Source organism: Platalea leucorodia, assembly GCF_965183815.1.
Source record: "Platalea leucorodia genome assembly, chromosome: 5".
Lineage (NCBI taxonomy): Eukaryota > Metazoa > Chordata > Aves > Pelecaniformes > Threskiornithidae > Platalea > Platalea leucorodia.
Window position 1 is genome coordinate 80,317,469 of NC_138827.1, and position 20,210 is coordinate 80,337,678.

The 20,210-nt window shown below is 38.1% G+C and overlaps 1 protein-coding gene across 1 annotated transcript in view; it reads left to right on the top strand.

The window, feature by feature from the left end:
- LRP2 (LDL receptor related protein 2) overlaps positions 1–20,210 on the top strand; it is a gene marked incomplete at both ends in the record, with an annotated part of 130,997 nt that overhangs the window by 15,765 nt on the left and 95,022 nt on the right. The window contains 7 exon segments of the mRNA XM_082311876.1: positions 3,558–3,665; positions 5,702–5,824; positions 8,414–8,530; positions 16,701–16,811; positions 16,933–17,046; positions 18,839–18,955; positions 19,673–19,816. Coding sequence (XP_082168002.1) covers positions 3,558–3,665; positions 5,702–5,824; positions 8,414–8,530; positions 16,701–16,811; positions 16,933–17,046; positions 18,839–18,955; positions 19,673–19,816 — 834 coding nt within the window.

Below are 20,210 nucleotides of genomic sequence, written 5' to 3' on the forward strand. Positions count from 1 at the left end.
TGCATTTTTCAGTATTAGACTGGTTTATATTAAAGACCATATCATATATTTGTTTTTTCCTTGGTGTTTTCCTGAACATTGAGCAGTTGAAACAGATCTTATATTTCAAAATTATTTTTGTTAATGCCCAGACGTTTGTCTTTCTATACGTTCTGGTGTGATTCATAAGGTCTGCCTTGCATTTTTTTAGTCTGTATTTTAGTAGTGCTTTAGTCACAGTCAGAAGACTATATTATAGTAAAAGTAGAGAAACACCGACAATTCAATCATTTCTGAATTTTGAACTTTCAAAAGTCACCTAGATTCTCTTCTATTAGCAAATTTTAAGCACGACAGTGAAGACTAATTGTTTTACTGCTTGTTTTTAAACTTGGTGGTTATTTCTTCCAGGAATCCTGCTAACAGGATTCTCTTTGCCTGAAAGAGGTGTCTGTTTTTATCAGCATCTGTCAGAGTAAATCAGAATTTCTATGGAAATTAGCTCATTAGTATTAATTGTTGGCAATGTCTGACTGATTCATGAGCTGCCTTGCCATTTAAAAAAAAGTCTCTTATTGAAAGCAAAACCTTCCATAAAATTACTAATGACCAATCCTTCAGTGAATCGAGGCTTCAAATAGTGGCAATAAACAAGCAGATACCCCTTGTCTTCTGACAGTCCCTGCTCTTGCTGAAACCCAGGTGCTGCAGGCTGACATTGCATAGCATATACCAATGGAAATAGTCCTTCTGGACTTCATATGCTTCCTCTGTGGATCATTACTGGTCAGTGTGAGTAATGCCTGCAACAATTTTACTTAAACTAATACTGTTTAAAATGTATAACTAAATTCATAGTAACTAAATCACAGGTCTTCAAATCTCGTAAGTTTCCAGTACTGGTTTTTAGCAGAGTATGTACAGTTAAGTCTTGAGAAAATGGTCTCTATAGTTCTCTATAGTAACAAACCTGGTTATTACTGACATGGTTGTTTTTCTTTCATTCTGGGTATTTCTCCTGGGTATTTGTACCAGTAATTTTGTAATCATGTATTTTTCCCCTGATTACTTTCTCCTTTATCAAAGTTAGAATTGTTTTTGTTCGCAGTTGAAACACAAGCTTTTTAGAACCTTGGTGAGAAGTGCCCTTGATACTGCAGATGATAACTTTTACTTCTTTCCTATTACTTATTTTCCAAGATTGTCTTTTTAATGAATTAACGTCATTATCTACTATGTAATTTTCTTTGTTCTAAAGATAATATAAACCAGCGGTAAGTGAAGTATCAGTCTTTCGTATTTTTTTGTAAGTATTTCAGAGCTCTTTGCCCTCAGTTATAAGTGAGCATGGAAGATAACATTTGAAAAGCCCAATGCCATAATTAAATGAATTATAACAGGTCTGCTGAAGAATTATATAAACGGACATTGATACAGTGCTTACTGTATGTAGGTGTGAGCAACTTAAACCATAATTCTGCAAAGTATTACAGAGTGCAGGAGAACTGCATGATTTGCAGGTTTTCTGTTAACATTTAGTTACCATTTCTCATACTGTACAAAGGCTGCTATGTTTATAATGCTTTCTAAAAAGTTTATCAGTGTTATCTCCTCATTTTTATCACTCTAAGGGTATGTTTAACTATAGTAACTTAATACAACATAGGCAAAATAAATTAGCAGTGTTGTACATAGCGCTTGAAATTTTTTTGGCTAGTTATTATTTAGAAATAATATACAAATTGTTCATATTGCTTGTTCATAAGCATCTATGTCATTAGAAATTCTAATCATGTGGATGTAAGATTTCATTCTGTATTGTAACTCCTTTTTAAGTAAGTGCCTATGAATATTCCAGTGGTTTTGAATAGCAATAATATATTAAACATATAAACAGATATAGTATTTGCTTTGCATAGTAATTCCAATTGATAAATGGTGGTTTATGTGTTGTGTTTATTAGAGCTTTAACTGCTAATATGGAAATGTTGCTTTGTAGGGCAAAATTCAGGGAGAGGGCCTGGGATTCCAGAGTGAACTTGTACATTCCTTCAGGGCATTTTTGCAAGGGAGGTTGTTGTGTTTTAAAGGTAGTTGATAAGAGACCTGCACCACCAACCCCAGACCTGCACCACCAACCACCATCATGCATTAGTCTATAGAAGGTATTTGGGTGAACATACTCCTGTACCACTCCGTACCACCATTTATCCAAGTGAAATTTTTGACCATTTGCAGGATACATTATAAATCAGGATGTCACTACCAGACAATCAGATTTGAACATTCCTTGCATAAAGTAGCTTGCCTATATCCCTTAGGAATACATCACTTAACTGTGTTTATGTGACAGTGTTGATATGCCTGGGTTTACATGAAAGTTAGGGTAGCATGTTATTTATGTCATCATGAATTCAAAAGGTAGGTGGTTGTGCTTTGTGTATACTGAGGTTATCTTCTCTGGACAAATCACTTGGAATAATTGAAAGATGTAGTTTTATCGTATGGCTATTAATTAAATCAGGAAGCAGGATTTTTTTTCTTCAGAGTTGTGCTTTGCTACTATCTCAGGTTTTTTCAGTCTTCCCTTCTCTGAGGTGCTGACAACAGATTAACATGAAACAGAGCTCTGTTGAACCTAATTATGTTATAGCTCATTGTTTTGGGGACTTATAAAACTGTTCACTCCCTTTTTATGAGGCTGTAGTCATAACGAAAGGCCATAAACAGTGCATTTTCTCTTTCCTATGGGACTGGAGATTTCATTAGTCGACTCTAATAAAGGCCTGATCCAGCTGCATTTACACCTGGGAACGAATGCTTCCTTATCAGGTCTTAATCTGTAGTAGGTCAAGCAGGAGGGAGTGACAGCAGGATAGCTTTTGATCAGCCATAAATGTCTGAAAGCTTAATTTCTTTTATAATTATTTGCTATTCAAATGTTGACTGAAGACATGCTTTCCTGTACTTCAGAGGAAAGATTTTAAATATTAGAGCCTTATTAAAAAACAAAACAAAACTGAGGTCTTTCTATACTTTAAAGCAGCCACTGCTGAAACAAGATTTCCACATCAGCTAAGGGGATTATTATTATTATTTTTTCAAATCCTCAGAGACTCTGGGGAGGACTAATGTTTAGCACATTTAGCCTTTGGAAATAATGTGGAAAATGATGCCCTACCTTTATTTACGTCTGGTTGTGAATTTAAAACTGATACATTCCTGCTAAATAGGTAGTGTAGGTGCTCCTCTGAGACTTGTTTGGGTTATTTTTCCTTTTTTTTGTTTGTTTGTATAATATACAAATAATAAAATTATGGGAATTTTCTGACAATTTAGTTGGGAAATGTCCTGTAAGATTTAGAGCTGGTTCTTTTCTTTTTTTGGTTGACTGGGTGTGTAGAGATCTTTTTTATATATATACTTACTTATATTTTTGTATTATCATAATATTATTTTCTCTCCTTTCCATGCTGTAAGGTGATAGATAGATTACAGTTGTTTGACAGGAATGCACTCCACTGTCTGTTTTTATGTGCTGGTACTGCTAACCTGCTTGTTACTCTGCTTTACCACAGGATGTGAGCGGGGGCAGTTTCGCTGTGGAAATGGTCGCTGTATTCCTGCAGATTGGAGGTGTGATGGGGCTAGAGACTGCTCGGATGATACAGATGAAGCTGGCTGTCGTAAGTGAAACAGCTATAGTGCAACTTTTTTGTAATATAAGAAATACTGAGATCCCAATGTGCTCAACCGTACCTGTGGTACAAGAATGAATATTGGAGGGGGAGAAAACCCCTAGGTTTGAGATGACTGCAGAATTTGCTTAAGAGTCATATTTCTTCAGTCCATTGGCTTTGGTAGTCAGAAAATCAAGTAGAGCTGAACTTCTAACATGACTTAGCTTTCTCTTAAAGGTCCGAGTGTCCAATAATGCCATTTCATTTGACGACTAATGTTCTAAGTAGATGTAGAAATGTTTTGTGTTCTGTTATTGCAGTAATCCTGAATATTGGATGTACGTACAGCTACCACCAGCATCGCTTGAGCTCCAAATCTTTGGATCTTTCAGGCCCTAGACAACAAGCTGTACCTACTGCACCTTAAGTAGAGTCTTGGTTAGTTGTCTAGAGTTGGTTGTGTTATCCCCAGTGCCAGCAGCTCTGGGACAGTAGTTGCATTCAGATGGGCTGTAATATTTATGCACAAAGATTCTCTCAAGCTGAATGTTAAAAAGTTGTGAAAATGAAGAAATTCCCTCCACAGTTTCTTTTCAGGAACTCACCTGTGTTTTACCTTCTTGGTTCTAGTGTTCTTTGAGGTCTTGTGGGCTGGTGCAGTTACCGGCCCACTTAAAGGTTAGGCCAGTTTTTTCCCCTCAGCTGATGGGGAGTGAGAAAGACTAATTTATGTTGTTTCTTTTCACACTGGATTGTTTCTTTGCTGCTTGACCCATATAATAATTGGAGGTCATTCACACAGCTTGGCAGTCTGATTTGTTGCTTTGCACTTTAGTTAGCTCCAAAAACCAGTGCAGTTCTGGATGAAGAATGCCTTAAACTGGCAAAACAAAATGGTGTCCTATAGCTTGCTATTTCAGCTTAGTTCTGAACTGCAAATAGGAAGAAGTGGTTGGGCTTTGAACCAGGAGTGGCTAAAATTCATGTTGATTTTGTGAAAGGTGAAAAAAAAAAAAAAAACCCTGACACTTACTACATTTGTCATAGTTATAAGCATGAAGTTGAGTTGTTCTCATTTTCATTCTTGTGATGAATTAGGAAGATGAAAAATAAACTTTTCAGTTTTTTTCAGTTAACTGTGCTTTTAAAAACAATATGTTAATGTGCTATAGGTAGCGGGGAACATAAGTGTCTAGGAAGATAGTTTTAAAACTGGCCTAATATTAAAATTATATTGCAAGATTATTCTTTGGTTCTTAAAACAGGAATTGCATGAAGTGCATGTCTTCTAGTTGACTTCGCAGTACTGCAAAAACATGATCCTGAGAAAAAAGATGGTTAAGACAAGAGTCCTGTTTACAGGACTGTGTTGTGCTAGTGATTCTTCCCAGGAGTATTAACTAGGGATGGAGTAAGCTGTAACACAGTTTCAAACATTTATTTTTATCTTTCTCTCTAATGGCTCCGTGTTGTTTGGCTATTTGAAAAGTACAGAGTGGAGCTGGGACAACAACATTCAGATTATTCTAACCTGACCCTCACTTTTGGCTCATGAATTCAGAGAGGAGTCATGACCTTGTTTGGAAAGACCTTCTTCCTACCAGGGATGGAGCACCTCAGATGGAGTGAGAGCAATTGAACAGACCCCTGTGAGACTGGGGAAGCTAGCATGACTCCATATATAAGTGAAAAAAAAGAGGCTCTGCCAGAGGGCAGTTCAGAGCCATAAGCTTTTGCTGTGAACTGCCTTCTAGAGGGAAGCCTTTGTCTTCAGGGGAGGGTACAAAACTGAAGATTCATATGCAGGAGTTCACTAAACTAAATTTTGCTTTTGAACATCCTTCTGCTGGCCCACTTTCCGCTCCCTGCTCTGTCCATTTTCTTTGGTTTGTCAAATGTTTCATGTGCTTAGTGGAAGTTACAGTCAATCCACACTCGAACCTTAAGTCTTCTTTTCCCTTATTTAATTTTTTTCTTTGAAAGTGCTCTCCCAGATGTCTGTGAAATGACAATTTTTTTGTTGTTGTTGTTGCTTACACTAGCACAACCTACCTGTGAGGGAAATCAGTTTCAATGTCAGACTGATGGCGAATGTATCCCACAGTCATGGGTTTGTGATGATGAGGAAGACTGTGAAGATGGCTCAGATGAGCATCAACAATGCTGTAAGTATTTAAGTTCTAACATTATACCAGCTTTGTGAAAAAAAGGTGATTCACATAGCAGCATATTGAGAACATAGAGCAACAAGCCTGCTGTAAGTACAGCTTTTACCAGAAGAGTCTCTCTAAAGCAGTTTCTAGAAATGAAATAACCTGAAATCTGAAATAGATATAATACAGAAAATATGTCCAAAAAGACATCTCCAGGTCTTGAAATCTGAAAATTGCTGATGTTTCAGTTAATGGAAAAGAGAAAAAAAGGAGAAAAATATACAGTGCATATTAGTTTTATAGGCGATATAAAATTTAGTAGTTCCAAAAATGGTGAAATAGACATAAACCTCTGATGTCCAAACACTGTCTCAGTCACAGAAAAAGTAGCTTTATTTATTGCATAACAAAATTCATACTGGCATCTCAGAATTATTATTAAAAAAAAAAAAAAAAGTTCATTCCTTCCTAGAAAATTTTGAAATTTATACATATATAAAAAGGAGAAATTATCAGTCAGTTGAAGTAAACATTGCTAAAGATTCTTCTACCATTCTCAGTGATGCTATTTAATGCCATTATTATTTAAAATGACCAGAACCATTCTTTCTCATATTCAGATAGGATGAATACCAAAAGTCCTAGTATGGGGTGAAGGTCTAGTCTTTCATTATCATTTGATAGCTTAAACTTAGGACATAATTCCTATTGGTATTTCACTTTAATATGCTGTCAATCATATGCATAATAATCATGTTCAAATTGCTGTTTTAAACTGAAGTGTTTAATGTTCTCTGTATATTTTAGAGCAAAGAAATCATTTAGCAGCCTAACTACCATAGCCATAGGCTCTTTCCTTTTTCAGTATTGATAGCAAGATAAATACTGATAATAATAAAGTATGTTACTCTGATTTTCGAATTTTGTGACTAAGCAGTTTAAGGGCTACATACAGTTAAGTACGTGCTGAAGTGATGAACAGTGAACAGAGGTGATTATTGCACCAAATTACATTCTCTGCGTTATTGCATAAGACAGGAAGAACAAGTGGTGTAGTGTTCTGAAGAACTGATTTCTTGCTACTTATAGTATTAGAAGTTACTTTAAGTGATGAGGATAAGATTAATTTCATTTCCTTTTGATTCTATGTATAATTTTTTGATAACTTCTTTAAACTGGACAGCTCTGGAGCTACTCACTAACCCCCTTGATTCTGGGGAAGTTCACAGGTTTAAGTTTTGGGAGGATCTTGCTCCCAGACTTGGTTTGTGCTTTTATATGTTAACACTTGTTCCCACTGAGGATGGAAAGATTGGAACTAAGGTTAACTGCCTTTTGGAAAGATTGGAACTAAGGTTAACTGCCTTTTGCTCCCCTCTTCCTCTGAGAAGGTGTCAGCACAACTGCTGGTTATGTTTTAACTAAGGAATCTGTACATACAAAATGCAAAACGAGCAACAGCTCAGTTGACTTTTGAACTAGGTCACTGGTAACATCATTCTTCATGTACTGGTTAATCATGAGTGTTAGTAACTATAGAGTGGCACTGTGCTGCTGCTGCTGCTGCTGTTTTTGAGCCATCTCCTGGTATTTGTCCTTATTCTTCTAAAGGGACTTTTTATATCTGTGCTTGGGAATCCTGGAGGAGCTTTTCCTTCTTGAAACATTAAAAATTTTTCCTGAGAAAAATGGCTGACAGCTCTGGAAGTCACATGTACAGAATTAAAACAAATTTGTTTTACTTCACTGTCTTGCTCTTGTTTTTCCTCGTGGCACTAGTATCCAAGTAGCTGATCTTACTTGGGGAACACTGCTGGCAGAAGAAGAAATAGAGAGCCCCCGTAAAGCAGCAGACCAGATGCCAGTGTATAGACTGGGATGGTGTTGAGATATAGCATGAGTTTGAAAGAAACAAATGTGCAGGTGGCAGAAAGGAGGAAAAGTTAGCAGTAATTTTGCCCTTCAGCTATATCTTCACAGATTCAATTAATTTGCCTAAGAAGAACAGAGAGTTTAATTTAGCTGTAGTGGAATCAAAGTGGAATTGTACAGTTTTATGTGGTTGCTTTTCACTGACACAGCTGTCACAAGAAGAGACATAATCATTCTTGATCCTCTATTAGTTATGGATGTAAAATATTCCTGACTGTTGAGGCCCTGGGTATATTAGAAAGCAGTGTCTTACCTCCAGCTTTGCTGTGTTTACATTGTGGCATTCTAGTTGACCAAATAACATACAGTTACTGGCAGATTTTGACCCAGTAAACAAAATAAGAGAAAACTTTAAAACAGTGAGAATTGGTAATTTAATCTTTTAGGCAGAACAATTATAGCGAGGTAATTGTTAACCTAGAGGTCAACCCCTTCAGTGGAGAAAAGCAGTGACCTTGCAGGCTACAGAAGGCCTCAGAGCTATGTTATCTGCCATGTGCTTGTCAAGTGTTCTTTAATCTCCTTGAGCACACAAAGGTACAGGGGAGAAAGTCTTAGGCTAATATTTGTGAGAAGGATGGAGTAGTTAAAGATGAAGAGGGAAAATATTTTTCTGCATAAAAAATCTTGGTTGATGGAAAAGACTGATTGAGTGCCTGTTTCTTGCAGCTGGAAGGACATGCTCAAGTCAGCAGTTCACATGTTCAAATGGACAGTGTATCCCGAGTGCATACTGGTGCGATCGAGTAAAGGACTGCACTGATGGAACAGATGAAAGAGTCTGCCGTGAGTCTTAACTCTTAGCACTAGATCTGGTTTCATCTCATCTCTCTGTGGCATTTTAATAAATGTGTAAGATTAAAGGGCTTGTTGATGGACAGGATGACCACAATATGCTTCTTGTTATGAGAGTTTCATTTCAGATTCTTTTGTGTATTAGAGCTGATGTTCTGATACCGATCCATTATTGCAGAACTCAAATGCAAACTGCTACCATAGGATCAGGGCTTCTTGTTTGTCATTCTCAGAAATATAATTAATATTGCATTGGAAAAAACCAACCATGTTTAAATGACTTAAAGCCTCGGGAGACTCAGAGCTAACTTTGCCAAATTTTTTCATATTCTTTTTGCATACTCCTTATGAAATCAGTGGTGACTATAACCTGTACAGAAAAGCAGAATTTGACCTCAAATCACTTCTTTGAGGGACTTTGACCCTTTCAAAAGCATTTGTATTCTAGACTGCAGTTTCCTGTGGAGATGAAGCAGCATTGAGTCATATTGTATTCAGATAAGCTGTTTATATTGTGCCAACAAAATGAAGATGGACAAGTAGTTTTTTTCAGTCTAACTTCCCCAGAGTGGAGGCTGCCTGACTGTCTGGTGACAGCCTCCCTAGATCCTGGCCTAGGTTGAATACTGATGGAAAGGATACAACCTTTCCAGGACAACCAGGGGATCATGGGACAACCAGCGGTTCAGGCCCAGTCAGCATGGGTTTATGAAAGGCAGGTCCTGCTTGACTAACCTCATCTCCTTCTATGACAAGGTGACCCGCTTAGTGGATGAGGGAAAGGCTGTTAGGGTCGTACTTTTCTTCACTGAAAGGGTAGTCAGGCACTGGAACAGGCTGCGCAGGGAAGTAGTTGAGTCCCCATCCCTAGAGGTATTTAAAAGACATGTAGATGCAATGCTTAGGGACATGGTTTAGTGGTGGACTTGGCAATGCTAGGTTAACAGTTGGACTTGATCTTAAAGGTCTTTTCCAACCCCAGCGATTCTATGATTCTATAATAGCTGGCCACAGAATAGAGGCCACATCTTTCAGAGATGTTTTTACCAGTATGTAACAGCATGTCCGTTCATTGTTAGTATTAAGGAAAAGCTTTACACATGTCACGAGTGACATTTAACATATGAGCTGCTGTTCTAGCTGTTGGAACTTAGTGTTCCTTTGGTAAAAAGACATAACTGTAAACTTCGCTCAGAACCAGACCTGGGTCAGGAGGTGGGGGAAGAGGCTAGGATGCTAAGGAATGGATAAAGAAGCAAATAATAAAATGTTAATGGCTGCACTTGGAGGAAAAAAGGGCATATGCACATGCTGTGTAAAGGAAAACCAGCATATTACATGGTCAGCCAACTGCTAGTGCGTTTTATCCCTGACTCACAAGTGGCTAAAATGTACACTCTGTAGAATGAAAGGTGTTTTAGAACTATATGGTACTCTGGAATAAAAGGTTGCTGAGACAGCCAGATTGGAACTTTTCCATGTAATAGACCCACAGCCAGTTCTGAAGTTACCAACACAAATGACTAAAAGCCAAGATCCAAAGTACCTCATATCATTACTGGAAGAATATCTTCTGTAGCTTGGCATTTTTCTTTGTAAAGTTTAGAGGAAGAAAAGAGATTGGTAACTTAATTTAGCAAATCTGTGACACATTTAAAAATCCCGAAGAAAAGATATTTGTTTAAAAAAATGCATTATCTGTGAATTATAAAAGGAACTACTCAGCACCTCGGAGAAATCTGTGAGTAGTCATTGAATACACTGTGGAACAGCCAGATGAAATGGTGTGATCGTTATAGTGCAGTATATCTGTGGCAGTCTGGGAGTGGAGTCCTAAAGACAATACTCACAATTCTTTCTTCAGACTAGAAGCTGCTGTGATGTTTGAAAATTGAAGTGCACGTTTTATTTCATGTTTAACATTCTCAACTAAGTAAATTAAAAAGGCGGGTTGGAAAGGGGCCTCTAGATGCCCGAACAGTAGCGCTTTACTGCTGTGTGGGAAACGCAGTCATTGCTGCATCAGCCAGTAGGCCCCATGACTGTTGTGAAGACAGCATATTTAGCCTCAGGGAGAGACACTGCCTCATATCATTCAACAGCCTCTACTCTGGTTTATTAGAATATGTGTTGACAGTCCCTCTAAGATAGAAGAATGACTGTGACTTGGAACATTGAAAGTAGGACTGTTGGACTAGTTTAAAGAAATGTGATGGTGCTGAAGACAAGAGAATCAAGAAGAATGTAATGACAAGAGCCTTCCAGAAAGGATGGTTAATTTTATTGCCTCTCTGTCTTAGCAAGGCCTGGAACTTTAAACAGAAGCTGTAAGATAAAATTAATAATTTGGTGATTTTATGATTAACTATACAGTAGGGATTAGTATAAGTGTTAAATTTTACTGTTTTGAAGCAGATTCTAACATTTGCTTTGAATATTAGTTTTTCCCACTGTCTCGTCCATTTCCTTTTCCACACTGTCTGATACAAACAAATACAAGAGGAATATCGCTATTTTGGCCTTTTCCTTTGTCATTATTTTTCCCTTAATTTACACTAAAAGGTTTCATAAATAAAAATGAAACATCCATGAACAATGAAAGAAAAAAGCTATTTAGAATTGATTCTGTTATTTCACAGAGCATAACAAAATGCAAACTTATCGTGTCTGTTTACTTATGCCTTGCACTCACTGATCTGTCTGGAAGCAGATTTAGATCGTAAAGAAGATAGAGTTTTTTTGCTGAATAAGTTACATTATTTAAGAAACTAGTCAAATGCAAAATGTCACTGATATGAAGTAACTCAGCAATTAAACATGTAAAAAAATAGAACAAAGGAATTCAAAGCCTTAGTCCATTTTACTGCTAATAGGATTAACAGCAAGGGAAAACTACCCATGCAGAGGCTAAGATAAACATCAGAACAATGTTTCAACTACAGGTCATGTAATTAGTGCATTGAAGCTGTTTTAATTTCATAAAATTGTGAGTTTTTCTTTTCTTTAAATATATGTATCAGGTTGTTTTTCCAGCTTTTTAAATAGTCAGCAGCTAGCAAATACTTTCATTTTAAAACTATAGAACTGTAGAATGAAATGGCAGACTATTTGGGGTAGCAAATACTTTTTGAGAGTAAGCAGCCAATACTGGTGTCATTTTTCCATGTTTCTTTCAATTAAAGGTAGAACTCTCTCTCCTGCCTCAGCTTTGTAGTTGAAAAATGAAAATTTTCAGCCATGTCCATTTTGCTTTGCTGTGACTGACAGAATAACCTTCCTGGATACAGCTCTGGCAGCTGAGCACTGCACTGAGGCCTTGAGGGGGAAAGGGGAAGCATTTTAAAGCCATGTTGTTTGAGGCTGATGGGCTGAGTACAGGCCCAGAAACTCTGGATTTTTGTTTCTAATTTTGATGTTGAGTTGCTGCCATGGGTCAACTGCCTAACCTGTTAATTCCTGCCTCTTGTTTGCTATGCTAAATAGCTGTTGTGGTCAGGAAGTGGGTAGCCAGGTCTGGGATGAATTTGCAGAGATCAGGGTGAAAGTGAACAAAGATCAAGAACTGAAGAGATCATAAGGGATGTAGTCCAAGAAGGAAGAAAAGGGCCATGGTCAGAGGCTAACATTCTTGGTGTTGGACAAATTATGTATAACAGCTACAGGAAAAGGCAAAAGTTCAGGCTGAAGGAAATATCTCCGTCAGGGAGAGTTTGGGACAGGGAAGAAGCAAAACTGTAGCAAGGTAAGGAAGGCAGCCAAAGACTAGAGCGGCAGGGATCAAAATCGGGAATTAAGGCCAGGAATGAGGGCCTGGTCAGTCTGCCAGCTCTCAAAGCATCTCTGCTGTGAACACTACCCAATATCATGTAGCTCATAGGACTCTTTGGCTTGGAGTAAGTCTTCCTCCTGGTGTCTCTGACTGGCTATGAGCTGTCTGGGCAATTATTTGCCCAGTGTGAGGTGGTGACTTATGGCAGTGAGTCAGAGGGTTTTAATTAATTTTATTTTGTAAAGTGTTTTGAAATGTTGCTACAATAAAAGAATGACACTTGGAAGTAGGAAATTGCCCCTTTTTTTCCTTTCTCCTTCTTGTAACATGGCTTAGGGTTACAGAAGGTTACATTTCATGACTCTGTGACAGAAATCAGTGTCTGCTGAATCACATACCAGTTGCAACTATTTTCTGTTACTGTTTTTGTATGGATTTATTTCCAGCTTGCAGAACAAAAGTGTTAGGCAGAGAGCAAAATAATGTAGGTTTAGCAATTCCTGTGACATAGCTTTCAAGCATCTTCCACATGCGTACATTGAAACATACTATTTAAATGTGTTTGCAACTGTTGCCCCAAACCAGTTTGTGGGTTACAAGGAGCAAGGTGCCTCATCTGTCATTTGTGCTGGCGTTTGCCAGTTGTTTATATTTTGCAGCTGAACTGCTGACATACCACGGGGAGACAGATTGTGGAGAAGTATTTTGGCTAAGTAAAAGAGATGCCTGAGAAGAACAGGAGAGAAAGAAGAGCTCCCTTTCTTCCTGAGCACTGGAATGAATGTAGCTGGATTTCCCCCTGTTTTCACAAAGCTCGCATTATCTTCTAGGAACTGTGATCACTAGGAAAAGATCTCCTCTTTTCAGTTTTCTGTAATTAGCCAAAGTTTCTTGGGAGGAAAAGATAAAGAAAACAATATTCATGTTGGAGGCTCTTCACAATTAAAAGCAAGGTGAAAGGAAACAGTGTTTATATTTTTCTGTCCCTTTACTTTTCTCTCCTAATCCCATGTTCAGTCTTATACTTTCACTCTCTCATGCAGCTGTATTCTCAGACCTCCTTAGATGCAAACTGCCTACCTTGTCGTCCTTTTAATTCAGAACCTCATCCTTCCTTTTTAGCTCTTTCTAATTCATCTGTCACTGACCTAGAAAAAAACAGCATCTCCGAGTCCCTGGAAGAGAACCCTTCCTTTGGTTTTTGCATAGTTCCAGGTCACTCTCAGAGCACTGACACTTTTTTCACGCGCCCCCTAGAACAGAGATCAGCTCCTCTGATCAGTATCAGTTCTTGCATAGCTATGGATTTTTATACCCAAATGCATTGCTCTGGGATCAGGTGCGTACAGAGAAATCTTTAGGTTTTTTTAAAAAAAAAAAAATCAAATAAAAGCTAGGAAATGGTTATTGTGCAAGCCCCAAATGCAGTGACTAATGTAAGACCTTCCCACTTAAATTCAAAATGTCATGATACTCACTTTCCAGACTTTTTTTGCTGGAGAGCTTTTCATTAACCTAGATTGTAGAGGTCTTCCAGTTTAGGGGTTCATCCTATTGCTACGCTCCCCACTGCCAAGGTCAGGGTTTTTCTTTTCCTGTTCAGAACTTACCATTTGTTGATAGGGAGTAGAAGAATTCATCTCACTCATTCCTAATGTTTTCTAAATTTTGGAGAGAAAGAAAGGGAGTTTAAGTCCTGTTTTTTTGCAACTGCAAGGACAGGCACTCCTTTGTTTTCAGATATCCTAATATTGTTATGAAGTTCTCTTTTGGCTTCCTTCATTCTCTCAACATCAACGGAGTCCACCACAAACACAATGCAATAGGTGCATCTTGTGTGTGATTTCCACAGGGGCCTTTAGCTAGAAGCTGTTGGAAAGTGTAGTGCAGTGGTTGGCCCTCACAGAAGCCAACATTTCTAGCTTGATTCTTGTATCTTTGTTACTTCACCTCCTAGAAAAGTGTGGATGGATGTCCTTGCTACTGTGGAACTTTCCTGATGGCACAGATGCTCCTGAACGCTGCAGTGCATTGGCTACAGCCTTTGGTGTAACTCACAGCTTTGCCATTATTCATGAGGATTAGTTCTTAATGTCCCAAATAATTAAAACCATTTTATTAAAATAATATGCTGTAAGGTACGAAGAGTACAATGTACAATGCAGTGAAAAATATCTTTCAGATCAGTGAGAAAGCTGTGATCAGAACTATAATTTACTAAGCTTGGTATTTAGACAGGGGATTGGGAATGGGATTACCTGTACAGAGTTTAAAAGTTAAATTCATCTCCATCGGGCTTTTCAAAGAACATTCTTGCTTCTGCAACTTAACATAAAGAATGTGTACACCAAGCAGATTTGAAAAGAAAATAAGGAAGAAGTGTTTGTTCACATTCTAGTAAATCACCAATGTAGTCAGAATTTGTAATTTGAAGGGTCTTCAAAACATCTTTACTTATTGCCCTACTTGGTATTTTTATAATGTTTTGCATTTATGCACTAGATTATATTATATAATAAAGATTTTTCCAGGCTGAGGACTTCTCCAAGCTTGCTGCAGGAGAGAAAACTTTGACAAAGTCTCCCTTCTTCTAAGGGAGTTTAATATGAGCTTGAGAAAATTTTATTACTGACTAGATCCTTAGTTTGCCTGGGCATTCTTGAAGAAACAGGCAGTGCGAAGCAATGGGTTCAACTTCCTATTTGTTTGACATTGAGTTCATCAGAAACAGTTTGGAACATCACTGGAGGTATTTCTGTGGGATATGAAGAAAGATGAGGAAAATTACAAGACTGTCCATTATAAATCCCCTTAAAAGCTTGCCCACTTCAGTGCGGTTACAAAACAAATACCTTTTATTGTTCTTTTTCTTATATGTGCCCCATAATACTTAAGAGTACTCTTGTACTGCCATAGCTATTTCCTGCTATGCCATAGAACTCTTGAGGGTTCCTCTCTGTGATGGCTTCTCTGCTTCCAGACAGCGAAGAAGCGTTGATTCCACAGTGAGCATAAAACATGGCCCCAGGTCAAGCCTGCCTTTCTTTCTGTAGGCAGAGTTAACATTTCTGAATCTTTATGAGTGGTTCATAAGCCTAACCCAAGCAAGAAAAGAATGAGATGTCTGTGTTAGAAAGGAGTTTGTCTGATTGAGAAGTGGGGCTAAATGATGCTAATCATGTTTAGGGCATGTGTTGGCATTGTCAGTGCAGGCTTTTGGAATGGAAAGTCAGGGAACTAGCACCAGAAGGCCACAGGTAGGAATGCTGTAGCTGGAACCCTGGTAATCTGCAACTACTGTTCTCTGATTAGGCACATACTTGCCAATTGCGGACTTATATTAATTGCAGTGAAAATGAATGAAATGTAAATGAATCAGTCAGGGAGATAGTCTGGCTAGACTTGTAGCGGACATCAACACAGCTGTTTATCCTCTCATATTAAGAACTTTACAGTTAAAATCATATAAGCCTATTCCATAGGTGATTGAAGTTTAGTGGTAATCTGATGATATATAGAACAGCAGAAGTAAGGAAAACAGTTTTCCACTGCCTGGAAAAATTGCAGCTTTTCTGAGTTCTGCTTGAGTAATTTTATAATCCATGTTTTGAATTCCAAGAGTATGAATTAAAATGTGCCTAAGTGAGAGCCTACTCTATCTGCTTTATTAACTCATATGGAAATAAAATGGGATAAGAATTCAAACTGAAAATCTAAAAGGTGCAAAATGAAATTTCATTATTCCGTTTCACATTTCTGTTCATTTACCTACCTGTATTTCTGTATAGAGGCAAAGGTTCAATAAATCTCACTTCTAAAACGAGCATTTATTTGCTTTCATACTTGCCATTTGCCTGAAATAAGTAACTTTTGTCTAAACGGCAATGAGCCAAATTAAGCTCATATTCTCTTACTCAACTCTAGCACATGCACATGCTTAGTTTGTTGGATAGTTCCACTGAACTCACTGACTACTTGTATGTGTAAGTATTTTCAGAATTGGTTTTACGTTGTTTTATTAAGGTCAATAATGTATAAAACTGAGGTACAAGTAAATAAAATAAATGTTCACTGCTTGCTTTACTGTCTTGTTTGCATTGTTTTCTATCATATTGTAAACTGTTTGGGTTGCAAATCCTTTTGGGGTGTGGGAGGGCATCTAATTTTTCCCTTGGTTCTTGTGATGTTTTGTAGCATCTGCCTAGAGGATATTCTTAAATATCTGTTGGAGGAGACAATATACTGGATAAATAGATTGTTTGTCAGCAGTAATGCAGCAAGTTTTGTATTTTTTGTTTTCCTGTAAATCAAGATATTCTGTTGACACTGCATATATATGACTCATTATGTAGTCTAACATTCATGCTAATACTGAAGTATTTCTTTTTGTAGACTACCCAAGATGTGAGCAGTTATCATGTGCAAATGGAGCATGTTTTAATGCAAGCCAGCGATGTGATGGCAAAGTTGACTGCAGAGATTCTTCTGATGAAGCTAATTGCAGTAAGTACCACATGCAGAGTGATCCCGAACAAATATGCTTTATAGACCCTCTTTTAGAGTTAAAGATTGTACTTTTCTGACAGATTTTCTGTATGTCTTTCTGTGCTAAAATCTCTTTCAGCACATGGATGTACCAGTACGCAGTTTCAGTGTGCTAACGGAGAATGCATCCCGCGAGCCTTTATCTGTGACCATGATGATGACTGTGGAGATAGGAGTGATGAAAATTCTTGCAGTATGATTTTTCTGTGTTTTTTTTTTTTTTTTTTTTTTTCTTTCCACTTTCTTTAACTGTTCTACTAAGAACTGGTTCAAGCAGACAGCAGGAAGTAGATTGTTGGCTATACAGCCATCAAAAGCTAGCCACTGTTCTACAAGGACTTTTTTGTATGGAAAGATGAAATTGCAGTGCTACTTTGATAGACTTTTTTCAGGTTGTCTTTGCTTCGGAGCGCCTGGGTGTGTGGTTACAATTTGAATTTGCTAGATTCAGTGAGTTTGCTTCTTAACACATACAGTTCCACTTCTTTTCACTGAACACTACTGTGTTCGGTTTTGGGCCCCTCACTACAAGAAGGACATCGAGGTGCTGGAGCGTGTCCAAAGAAGGGCAATGAAGTTGGTGAAGGGTCTAGAGCACAAGTCTTATGAGGAGCGGCTGAGGGAGCTGGGGTTGTTTAGCCTGGAGAAGAGGAGGCTGAGGGGAGACCTTGTTGCTCTCTACAACTACCTGAAAGGAGGTTGTAGCGAGGTGGGGGTCGGTCTCTTCTCCTTAGTAACAAGTGATAGGATGAGAGGAAATGGCCTCAAGCTGCGCCAGGGGAAGTTTAAGTTGGATATTAAGAAAAACTTCTTCACCAAAAGGGTAGTCAGGCACTGGAACAGGCTGCCCAGGGAGGTGGTTGAGTCTCCATCCCTGAAGGTATTTAAAAGGCAGGTAGATGTGATGCTCGAGGACATGGTTTAGTGGTGGACTTGGCAGTGCTAGGTTAATGGTTGGACTTGGTGATCTTAAGGGTCTTTTCCAACCTTAATGATTCTATGATTCTATGATTCTTCATGTTGTCATTTTCTTCATTTCAGCATGACCCAAAGGAAATCCCTTCACTCTGAAATCTCAGTTAGATACAGCATGCTATTCTTTTTTTCCCCACATTCGTTTGGCTCTTTTTCTCATTTTGTTTTCCGATAGATGGGATAGATCTAGAATTATTCCCAGTGACTATAACGTACAACTTCACAGACAGATAACTATATAGCTAGTTAGATGTTCACGTAAGGTCTTTAATTGAATGTTCCATTTCTGGAAATTTCTTTTCTTCACAATCAGGGTATTGCATCTCCAGCCAGAATCATGGCTGCAGAGTTATCACTTGTATGAGATATATATTTAAAAAGGTTTTCCTGCTACTTATAGGATCTAAGTTAGTTTTATATTCTGCACTGCTGGAAGGCCACATGTTGCCATTTAGTTGCTCTGTCCTACCAAGGACCTCACACCAGTAGGATTTCTCTCCCCCACCCCTCCACCTCCTGCCCTGATTATTTCTCTTTTATGTCTTTGGCAATGCCTGTCCTTTGGAAGACCCACAAATGTTTCTGAACTCTTAGCAGGGAATGCTTCCCAGCCATGGAGGGCTTTGACATAAATGTTCATTGTTTTTTTTCTCTGTTTCTCTGAGTAGAAGGCATACAAATATTTTACCTCCTGATGTCTTGAGTATCATCTCCTTGTCATGTCCACCTTCAGGAACCTTGTTAATAAGGCGCTCTGCATCTAGTTGCACAATTAATTGAGAAATTTAGCCTTCCCTTTCATTTCTGTAAAGAACCAGAGTATTCTGAAATAAAGTTCATACCTAAAACCAGAGCAAACCAGCAATGGTTACACTATATACAAAATATGGAACTGGCAGAGTTTTTCAGGACAGAGTATAAATGGCTATTCATCTATGAGACAATATTACTATTTCTAACCTTTTAGTCGCTTAAGAGTAGTTTGATTTTTGTCATGTTTCTTTCCTTAGCTTACGCAACTTGCAGAGGCAACTTCTTCACTTGCCCAAGTGGCCGTTGCATTCATCAGAGCTGGATATGTGATGGAGATGATGATTGTGAAGATAATGAAGATGAAAGAGGATGCGGTATATACTAATGCTAACTTTTAATGATGACATTTTCAGAGGAAGACCTCACTATCTTCACCAGTATTTTTTATTGTTGTGTGTGTGAGAGTTATTGCTGTGATACTGAGTATGATGCAAACTAAATTTAGCATATAGCAACATCTTTTTTTCTTTTACATCTTCTCTTACATCTTCCCCCCCGCCCCGGGAGATTTTTCAAGTCATCTCTTAAGAGACACGAGGCTCGTAATAACCCAAATCAATTGGTTGAAAATGGAAATAACTTAGTTCCTGCCACGATTTGTTGTGGAAGAAACAGAAATTTTAATGAATGAAAGTGTGGGCTTTTTTCTCTTTCATTGGCCTTTTCTATGATGAGCATTATTCGCTTTACTGAGACAGCCTTTACGTGTTTTGAAACCACAAAACTATAGTTCCCTTCCTGGTGCACCAGTTGTTAGTCTAAAGCTAAATGGTTTTACTGTTTCTAACAACACAGAAAACTAAAAGGATTCATGTGTCTGCACAAGTATTGTTTGCATTGTACTTTGGAGGTGAAAGAAAGCATGAAAAGGAAGTATAGATGATGTTTCTTTTATAGTCTTTCCCAGCTGTGTGCAAGAACCAGAAACTGAATAATGAAGGATAGAGATGCTTTGGGAAGCTGTTAGGGAAGAAATTCTAAGTATTATTTGAAACATACTCCTCAATTATTCTTGTTTTTCTTTTCCATAGAAAGTGGTCGCCATGAATGCTACCCGGGAGAGTGGGCCTGCCCTGGGTCAGGGCACTGCATTCCAATTGGGAAAGTGTGCGATGGGGCTGCAGACTGCCCTGCAGGAGAAGATGAAACTAACATCACTGCGGGCAGACATTGCAGTATGTATTAGAATCAACAGCATACACAGAATAGCAGAAACATCAGCATTGATATCTTTTTACATTCACCTTCAACGCTGAAATTTTGGAAGCTCACTATTTTTGTTGGCACCATTCTGACTGGATGGTCTGAAAGAGGCATATATGTTGCGAACAGACCATTCCTTTTGTAAATCTGTACATGAAGTTTTACAAAAAGAATTTTAACTCACTCTCCGTATCCTAACATGTGTTCAAGAAGGCAGGGAAAGGTGTACTATATGCCTTTTTTGTTTAAATATCTATGTTTTTCCCTTTTTATGAGTAAGAAGGAATATTGTGTACCGATTGGAACACAGGACTGAATTAGTGTATCCTGAGCCTTGGCTAAGTCACTTAGATTAGAGTTTTCAAA